The 10421-nt window shown below is 43.3% G+C and overlaps 1 protein-coding gene across 2 annotated transcripts; it reads left to right on the forward strand.

The window, feature by feature from the left end:
- Positions 1-426: 426 nt before the first annotated feature.
- Positions 427-9632, forward strand: ZBTB24 (zinc finger and BTB domain containing 24). 2 transcript variants are annotated; one of them, XM_015858715.2, is made up of 7 exons: positions 427-632; positions 1564-2563; positions 2995-3162; positions 3328-3411; positions 4053-4136; positions 6248-6329; positions 7140-9632. In XM_015858715.2, exons 2-7 carry the CDS (start codon positions 1582-1584, stop codon positions 7774-7776), a joined length of 2037 nt encoding a protein of 678 aa, XP_015714201.1. In that variant the 5' UTR covers positions 427-632; positions 1564-1581; the 3' UTR covers positions 7777-9632. The 2 variants fall into 2 exon arrangements, with proteins under 2 accessions (XP_015714201.1, XP_032299216.1); XM_032443325.1 differs by having other exon boundaries at positions 427-563.
- Positions 9633-10421: the final 789 nt, after the last annotated feature.

Here is a 10421-nt window from a genome sequence, read left to right on the forward strand (position 1 = left end):
TGTCTGTCCTAAGCCCCTGACTCCCCATTGCCTCTGTTACATCACTCTGAAGGGTGGCACTCAGCACTGATGCACCCCAAAATACAGCTTAGGGCAGAGGTAAGAAATGAGAAGCTTGAATTACGAGTCCTGTCGGTGTTGTGAATGCCATAGGCTCACGCAGCGCTCTGTTCCCGCAGCGTACAACGCCCGCAGCCCGGCGCACAGGAGGCAGATGTACCGGAGGCGGCTGGAGCGGCTCACCGAGCACTGCGAGCTCATCCCATACCTGGGGAGGGAGATGCCTCGCGAGTACATGGAACCCCAGCACCGACCGCTCGGCTTTGACCTCAAGCTACAAACCTTCCTGTCGCTGAAAGACTACACCCACAGCTTTATCTAGTTCTAGTGACTTTAGTAACTGGCAGAGCGGGGCTGTAGACCAGCAGGATAACACTAAACTTAAACTCGAAAATAAAACGTTTCCCTTCCGTGCGCTGCAATAACTCCGGCCTCGCGATGGGGGCGGGCGCTGCCGCCGTCCCACGTCACGGCGCCGGAAGTGCGGCGGGAGCGGCGGAGCGGTGAGTGCCGGACCGGCGCCGCCGGCCTCTCACCGGCCCCGAGCCCTCGGGAGGAGCGGCCGAGCGCAGGTCAGGCGTGCGGCCGGGCGGCGACCGTGGGGCAGCGCCTCTTCCGCGGCGTGGGCCGCAGGCCTGGCCCCCTTTGTGTCTGCGGGCGTTGCTGGTGCCGTTCGGCTGCCGCCCCGTGCAGGGTAGGGGGTGTATAGGTTAGGGAAGGGTTATTGGCCACGAGGGTGGTCAGACATCGGACCTGGAGGGGTGGTTGGTGCCTGTGCCCCTCTGTGCTCAAGAGGTGCTTGGATAGCGCTAGCAGTAATACGCTGTAACTTGGTTGTGTTGGGTTGGGTGGGCATCCTGGGTCACTTCCAGCTGTGCCCTGTATTGTGCCTCGTCTCCAGCACGAGCTGTTTGGTGACTGGAAGTAAACACGCTTGTCAGCCACCCTGCTCACCCTTAGGTGTTATTTGTGATTACTGTGTGTTGCTTTGTACAGCATTCCTGCAGCTGGTCAGAGCTGCTGCCCTCACTGAGTACTTATCAGTATTCATAGGTGTATTTCTGTTTAAAATACGCAGCCTATCGTTTCAAGTGGCAGATAGGTAAGTTTCACTTTTGGCTAGAACTAGAACTAGAGGGAATGGTTTTAAGCTGCGGCATGGGGGATTCAGGCTGAACATTAGGAAGTATTACTTCTCGGAAAGGGTAGTCAGGCATTGGAATGCACTGCCCAGGGAGGTGGTGGAGTCACCAACCATGGGAGTGTTCAAGAAACGTCTGGATGTTGTGTTGATGAATATGATTTAGCCGGGAAGTATTGGTTAGTGGTTGGACTGGATGATCTTCTAGGTCCTTTCCAACCTTGTTAATTCTATGATTCTATGGCTCAGCTGACCTTCAGGAAATGCCCAGTTCTATCATGGGGCTTCCATAGTGTTTTCATTCGGTTGATTCTTCTGAAATTGCTGGAGTTCTTTTTGTCTAACATATTCTGTCCTTGCAGGTGCCTCTTTGTATATATATGGTAACAATGGCAGAAGTGCCTCCTGACCCTTCGGAGAAACTGGTCATCATCCACTCCAAAACTCACCAACACACCATTCTAGCTAACTTTGAAGAGCAAAGGAAAAAAGATTTTCTTTGTGACATTACTCTAATAGTGGAGAATGTGCAATTCAGAGCCCATAAAGCTTTGCTGGCTGCCAGCAGTGAATACTTTTCAATGATGTTTGTAGATGAGTGCGAAATAGGGCAGTCGATTTACGTGCTGGAAGGAATGGTTGCTGACGCCTTTGGAGCACTGCTGGAATTTATTTACACGGGTTGTGTCAATGCTACTGAGAAAAGCACTGAACAGATTCTAGCTACTGCACAGCTCCTGAAGGTGAACGACTTGCTGAGAGCCTACAGTGAGTACCAGGCTGGCCGCAGCCCTGGGGACCCACTGACAAGGGATTCCAGCAGTAGCACCGCTGTAGCACTTACTGCAGGCGACAAGAAAAGCGAAGAGCTGCCCAAGCGGAAACGAGGGCGACCGAGGAAGATCAATATCGTCCAAGAGGAAAAGCCAGGAGCAAATTTGGTTGAAGATGTGCAGCTGAGGGAGAATAACTCCATGCAAAATAAGCAGAATTTTATGAAAAAAGACATGGCAGCAGAAGGAATAGTTGTCAGCGAACAGGGTTTAGCAAGGAAAGATGCAGAAGAAACAGAACCTGCTGGTGGATCAGAAGCTGCTGCTGATCTGTCAGCTGAGAAAGATGAGAATTGTGATCCCAGGTCAGAAGGAATGCAAAGCGCTCAGAGCCGTTACAGCAAACGTCGGCTGAGGAGGTCAATCAGACTAAAAGATTATAAACTTCTCGGTGAAGAGGATGAGAAAGGACTGGCAAGGAGAGCTGATGGAAAAAGGAAACGTACAGGTTCTGAAGCTCGCTGTAAAGACTGTGGCAAAGTATTTAAATATAATCACTTTTTAGCTATTCATCAGAGAAGTCATACGGGTAAGCGGTGAGAGACTGAGTCTTTTGGTATAGGATTTAGTGCCATTGCACAGTGTGAGCCGCTTGTTTAAGTGTGGGCTGTTGCTTGTAGCAAGAGCTGCCCAAAAGAGCATCCCAATCCAAGCCCAATCCAAGTTGTTATGGTGTGTTTCTAGGACTGTCTGCTTGTTTTATTCTTATCAGCAGACCTCATAGCCTTTACATCTTACCTTGCTTGCTGTTTAGGTAATCACTTCTCTGTTCAAACTTTGAGCAATATGGTGATATTTAAAGAACTTCTATTGCCACACGAAGCTTTTCTCTTTCTTTTCATTTCCCTTATCACTGTTTAAAAGTCATTTTATGTAGATACTAGATTGCAGTGAGCCTCACTATCAGCTTAGAATACCTGGTGAGAAGTAATGTATTTACACTGACAAATCTGGTTGTAGGAGAGCGCCCTTACAAGTGCAGTGAATGTGGCAAAGGCTTTTCCCAGAAGCACTCTCTTCAGGTCCATGAGCGGATGCACACGGGAGAGCGGCCATACACGTGCACTGTCTGCAATAAGGCTCTGACAACGAAGCATTCTCTTCTGGAACACATGAGCCTACATACAGGTAAATACTGCAAAGCAAAGGTAATCCCTTTTCCCTGCAAGAATATGCCTTTGTAGAAAAAGAAGTATTTCTGCCCTTTCTTATGTGTGCTGATTTTATTTTCTTTTTCCTTCTTATGCCTAAATTAGATGTGGCTTGCATTTTAATAAGAGATTTTCTTCACAGGACAGAAGGCTTTTACATGTGATCAGTGTGGGAAATACTTCAGCCAAAAGAGACAGCTCAAGAGCCATTATCGAGTACACACAGGTATAACGAGCTTCGGTTTAAGAGGTGGCTGACAGTCTGTGCTGATTTGTCCTTGTAAAGATCAGCTGAATGTTCTTCTTCTTCAGTTGAGTGTATAGGCTTTGTTACCATGAAACCTCGTTGTAACAATGAATAGGATGAAAAAGACAGAGTGGTGAGCAATAAATGGTATGTCTGAAAAGGTAATTAGTTGAGGAAGACCCTTCTGATGTTTAAAAGTTGTGCTGTATTTTGGACATCGTGCTGGGGGATGTGGTTCAGTGAGAGCTATTGGTGATGGGTGGATGGTTGCACTGGGTGATCCTGTGGGTCTTTTCTAACCTTGGTGATTCTGTGATTCTATGATAAAATGTTTTAGCCTTGCAGCCCATATTGTGTATGTGCTGAGAGAGAAAGTATGTTTGGGGGCAAAATAGTTCTCAGTTCCCTCTTTTACAATGCTAAGAACAAATAGAGAAAAAGGGGTGTGTCGTTCTGCTGGTTTGTGCGACAAGACAGAGACAAGGCAGTGAATCACCTTTTGTTTTATCTCCGTATTATACCAGAGTGGTTATTTTACAGGAAAGTGCTTTAACAAAGATCACTGAAGAGATAAAAGGGATCACTTATGCACTGACACTTTTTTTTATTATTGCAACAAGGCCGTTCATTGCCGGAATGTAACCAGTGTCATCGCAAATTCATGGATGCAGCTCAGTTAAAGAAACATCTAAGAACACATACAGGTAATAATGTCTGTCACTGTGTCAGTTTTGTGTTTTTTGTGTTGTTTTTTTTTTCCACTTAAAATAACACAGACAAAACCATATATAAGGCAAGGGATGCTTATTTCTCTGGGTAGAGCTTTGGCTGTGCTTGTGCATTATGGTGCCCGTTTCAAATTAGGAGATAAGATACCAGGAGCTCACAATAAGCACAATACAGCTTGTGTTACAACAGCACAGAAGTGGTACCTGTTACAGGAAGGTCTTTCCTTTTTCTCCCTTAGAAAATCTGCTGCAGAAGATGTCAATTAGTTTTCCTGTGATAAAATCCTGAACGGGGATTTTGGTTTATCTGGGTAGCCACATACAGCATTGGTTAGGCTAGACATAATCTATGTAGTAACAGAAAGCACACGTCCTGAAAGAGTGTATGTTCCCCCACTCCTGTCTGTGGGGTTGGATGATTATGGAAATGTTGCTGACAATAAAAATAATCATTTCAGCTTACTGTTTTATTATGCTGCAGTAAGCCAGATGCTGGCCACAGATTGGCTAGGAGGGATAAATAAACGCAGGTGACATCAAAGAATGTTCTAAGACTTAGAAAGCAAGGTGGTACTTGAATGGCTGGGAAACATTGAATAAAAGTTTGAGGTTGATGTAACCTCTCATGATGACAAAGCATAAGCTTCTTAAAATGCTTCTCTTTGAAGAGCATGTGTATAAATGACTTGTATTTTTCTTTTCTTTTAAAATAGCTGTAAAACGTGGCAATAGTTTCTTCCCCAAACTGAGTTCTTCTTACTTATATTACTTGCAGAGTGTATACAACATCAAATTATGACAAGGTCAGAACTTGTGTTCTTAGGCATATTTTGTGTTTCCAGGCTTTCCAGTGCATATTTGCAGTACTTAGAAATACTGCATTTTCTCTTGAGGACAGCATAGTTCATGTTGACATAAGAATATGCAATGCTGGTAAAGCTCAATAAACGTAATAGGAAATGAGCTTGATGGTGGGAAATGAGAAGGATCATCATGGTAGCAAGGTGTGTTGCAAAATGACATTATCTCACTGAATTCTGGCAGAAACTGATTTGCAGTCAATATTGCTTCCAGAAAAGACAGGCCAGATGCCAATATTTTCAGTGCAGAAATATCAATTAATGTGTTCCATCCCAAAAGCAAGGAATAAAAACCTAAAGAACCTGGAGGTCAGGTGTTAATATTGATACAACTGCTTTGGCTGCAGTTTTGTAGCACTACGTATCATAAGAACACAGGCAACTTAAGGAAGTTAGTCCTCTTTTCATAGGAAAGCTGGTAAGCATCAGAGTTCTAAAAACATGAATCTTCATTGGAAACAGGATATTGCCCCATTCTGAGTTGCACTGCACTTTGGTGGCATGGGTTACCATGGTAGTGATCTGGATTCTCCTAATTAGCCTTTTAAAGATGCTGCATGCAACAAAGAAAACTTGTGTGAAATAGCTTTGGTTTTGCTGGTTAATATCTGTTTTCTTTTAAGTTTTTTGTTATTTCATTTGGTCACTCTGCTTCTACTCAATTAGACACGAGAATTCCAAATGCAGTCAAAGCAACAACAAAAACAATTTATTCAATCCAACATAAGTTAACTTTTCTCCAGCTGTGTTAGAGTAATAGCATGACTTGGGTTGGAAGAAACCTTTAAAGGTGGTCTAATTCCAACCCCAGTGCCAAGGAATGGGATATGGAACTTGTTCCCAGGGCACTGCAGATAATATAATACAATATAAGTCATTTTATACCCTTTTAAATAACGAGTTCAGTTTCAGATATCCATACTGACCATTGGCAGAAGCATGAAGCTTCATAACTTTGTACAGTGAAATGTCATAGAATCGTAGAACATCCTGAGCTGGAAGGGACTTGCAAGTTTCATTGAGTCCAACTGTGGGCTCCACACAGGACAGACCGATATTCCAACCTTATGTCTGAGAGCATTGTCCAAATGCTCCTTGAACTCCAGCAGCTTGGGGTCATGCCCACTGCCCTGGGCAGCCTGCTCCATGCTGCCTCCCTCTGTTAAAGAACCTTTCAAATGTTTTTAAGTACTAAATGAGAACTGATGCCATGTTTCTTTTTGATAGGTGAGAAGCCTTTCACTTGTGAAATTTGTGGCAAGTCATTCACAGCTAAAAGTTCTCTTCAGACTCACATTAGAATTCACAGGTAAATAATGTCTAATTTTCATTACATTGTTTAAAAATATGGTTTCTATTCCGATACCTGTATCTAGTGCTTGTTCATTCACAGGGTGTTCAAGTTTTGTTTGCATTTTGGGTGGATGATTAAAGACTGTATTTCTTTCGTGCATTGTGCCTGTGTACTTACTGCTGTATTATTTATGCAAAACTTTTCACTGCTAAGTATTTAACAGCAAAATAACAGCCATGATGTAACAAGATTATTAGAGCATTTTCCTGTTTTCCTGTCGTCTGTCACTTTTTTTACTACTTAGCACATTGGCATGGGTAAAAGCTGTATAACATAAAGGCTTGTCCAATGTGAAATCGCTGAAAAACTGCTGTGAGCCTTACGTAAAAGAAAATATTTCCAGTATAATTTCTTGTCCCTTTGAGACAGGCAGCAATTTAGGAGTTAGAGATTTCCTTAAGTTTTAAAGCTAATGCTGTTAATAAACATTTTACAGTAGTGCTTACGATTGTGAGAGTAAGTTGCATCCTTGTCAAGATCCAGTAGCACAGTTTGTACCTCTGGTATTAGGACAGAAGGGAAGTTGTGCTCTTTCTTTAGTAAATGAAAGCATTGTGCAGTTCATGATTTTGAACAGAAATAGTTTGGAAGTCAAACAGAATATTATTTGATATGACTATTCTTAAGTGTTTATGGTGCAGCAAAAGAAAATAATCATTTCAGTTTCTTCTGAAATTCTATATTAAACCTGAATTCTGTATTAAAGTGCATAAGGCAGCACTTCACAGCAAATATTTTCATGATATCAAATACATTCTTTTGCAGGGGAGAAAAGCCATATTCTTGTGGGATATGTGGAAAATCTTTCTCTGATTCCAGTGCTAAGAGAAGACACTGTATCTTACACACAGGCAAAAAGCCTTTTTCTTGCCCAGAATGTAGTTTACAGTTTGCTCGTCTGGACAACCTGAAGTCTCACTTGAAAACTCACAGCAAGGAGAAGCAGTTTCAAAAAGCCAGCACCACTCCAAGCACCAACACTAATGCGGAGGAAGTGAGAAATATTCTTCAGCTGCAGCAGTATCAGCTTGCCACCTCTGGAGGGCAGGAGATTCAACTGCTGGTTGCAGATACAGTGCATAATATAAACTTCATGCCTAGCCATAATCAAGGCATTAGTATTGTTACTGCTGAAAGTGCCCCAAATATGGCAGCGGGGCAGGCTGCTAACCTCACGCTGCTTGCTCAGCCACCACAGCAGTTGCAAAACTTGTTGCTTTCAACTCCGCAGGAGCAAGTGGAACAAATCCAAAACATTAATGTGATGGCAAACCAAATAGAGACTGCTCACCCTGAACAAATGCACGTCATCACTCTTTCCAAGGAAGCACTAGAACATCTCCATGCTCATCAAGGGCAAAATGAAGAAATCCATTTAGCAGGATCTTCCCATCCAGATTAGCACATGCAGCTGGCTCAGGAATCAAAGCAACATCTCACTCTAACCAAGATACAATTCCTTCTCATTGAAATAGTGAGGAATAGAATTAAAATGTACATATTTCTGAATCCTGCCAGGAGTCTGTGTCAGTAAATAAGTCAGCTCATGAGTATCTGTATGGGAACTGTTGAGTCACAGCCTGAACCACTGATTGATCACCTGAGGCAAGGACTGGGTCAGCCATGGGAGCACAGGTGAAGGCAATTCACCTGTGTGACCAGAAGGGGTGGAACCAGGTTCCCCTCCTCCTAGACCCCATCTAAGGGCTGACTGCTGCTGGGGAAGGATCTCTTTCTGGAGATCCCTCCTTTGTGGAGCTTTTCATCGTGAGCCTAAATCTTTGGATATGGGTGAGCATTCCTTCTCTATTTGTTCCTTTGCTATCTCACTACGATACTTTCCAACTGCACATTTGTTGACTGTACAGCATCCTATTCAAGCACAGCCTTTTTTAAATGCTTATTTGTCACTGGAGGGCTGGGCTTTAGCATGCTTCTTATCCAAGCTGTGATTACACACATCCCACTTTCTTTTCTGCAGCATAATCTTATCTGAAGATGCCTTGGTGATTTTTGGTGGATGGCTTTCCATTTTCTTGACCTTATTTATTTTAGACTTTTTTTATTGTTATCAGTTGGTATTTCTCCAAGTCCATACAAGCCCATGTGTGCCTCAGTGGCACAGTGGTAGGAATGCCGTGTTGCAACATCGGAGGCCCAGGTTCGAATCCCCTGTGACTCAAGTGGTAGAAGTGCCGCTCTGCTACACAGAGGCTTGAATCCCGGGGGTTGGACTCGATGATCTCTAAGATTCCTTCCAACACGCACGAGACTATGATGAGACTATGATGATACCTCACTAGCAATTAAAACTTTTTTTTTCCTGTGCCTCACACAAACTCATGGCTCCTGAGCAGCTACATGGCCCCTTATTTGCATTTCCATGTGACGTTCCAGGGAAGCGTACCTTGTTGGCTGAAGAACAGTGCTAAGATGTCTGCTGATCAGAAACTGTCACTTCTCTGGAGTCAACAACACCTGAATTAGTGTCAAGATTTTGCACAAGATTTAGTGCAAAGATAACGCCTTATGTCTTACATCTAACAAACTTTCTCTTTGCAAGTTAATGTATAACTTTCTCTGTGACCATCCCCTTAAGTGTATTTTGATTTATTGAATACCAAACTTGGTTTGGGTTGAAATTATTTAAGCCTTTGGTTCTGAGTTGTCCTTTCCATTTACAGCATTCTCTCAGAGTTTTGCTCCTCAGAAACGCTTCAGCCATTGCACTTGAATGGTGACGGTGCAGTGGTTATTCTGGACAACTGAACAGCCCACATTCTGTTAATTCCATCACTCACTTGCTGTGTGACACTGAGCAAGGCAGTTGACCTCTGTGCCTTAGTTTCCTATCTGTTAGGTGGGGTAATGTTCATACACCCTGCCAAGCACTTTGAAGAGCTCTTGATGTGGAAGGCGCTGTCTGTTGAAGTATGGAATTCTCTTCCTGACAGGCCTCAGCCTAAGCTTAGGAGCCAGTTTCTATTTAAAGTGTTATTTTTTTGTACTTTTGAGAGCAGAATGTAATGTAACTTTTAATATGTTTTAAAGATGGTAATTGTTCGTGTCCCCATTAAAAACAATGAATAGAATAACTTCAGAGCGTAATGAGCTATGTAAATGGGGCATATCGCGTTAAAACTGTATGGCTATTTTTGTTGACTAGATTAGATGTGTACAGATTGTTTTTAATGACTGCTGACAAAAAAAAAGACTTGACAACTTAATAAAATGCGATGTCAGAGGTTTTGTTTTGCATCCAAGTCCAGCTACTGAGAACATCTCACTTAGTGTACTAATGTAAAATCCAGGTCAAGATGCCACTGCTTCTTAAAGCAGTGTTCTCAATTTCCACTTTGGTTTCAAAATGTCATGATTTACATTGACGTTGCTTTTACAAATGAAAAATCTAAAAATTGGGGATTACCAGGTAAAAACAAAACAAATTTTATCGTGTGCTTGGCACATAAGGGATCTGAGCTTGTTCAGCCTGGAGAAGAGGAGGCTCTGGGAGATCTCACTGTGGCCTTCCCGTACTTGAAGGGTGCTTCTAAGCAGGAGGGAGATTGACATTTTGCATGGTCTGATAGAATGAGAGGAAATGGTTGTAAATCAAAAGAGGGGAAACTTAGATTAAATATAAGGAGGAAGTTCTCTACTCAGAGGGTGGTGAGGCTCTGGCACAGGCTTCCCAGAGAGGCTGTGGGTGCCCCATCCCTGGAGGTGCTCACAGCCAGGTTGGATGGGGCTCTGGGCAGCTGAGTTTGGGGATGATAACCAGCCCATGGCACAGGGCTGGAGCTGTAATGGTCTTTAAGATAGATCCCTTTCAACCCAAGCCTCTAGATGATTCTATTATCCTGTATAACTGACCAGAGCCACTCGCGCTGACTGGTTTATAAATGACAGAACAAGTTAGGGTGGAAGGGACTTCTAGAGTCTATCTAGTCCATCATTCTGCTCAGTTTTAAACATTTCCAGGGATGGAGATGCACAACTTTTCTAGGCCGCCCGTTCCAGTGCTGGACCATAGACATAGTGGGAAAA

Source organism: Coturnix japonica, chromosome 3 (genome assembly GCF_001577835.2).
Source record: "Coturnix japonica isolate 7356 chromosome 3, Coturnix japonica 2.1, whole genome shotgun sequence".
Classification (NCBI taxonomy): domain Eukaryota; kingdom Metazoa; phylum Chordata; class Aves; order Galliformes; family Phasianidae; genus Coturnix; species Coturnix japonica.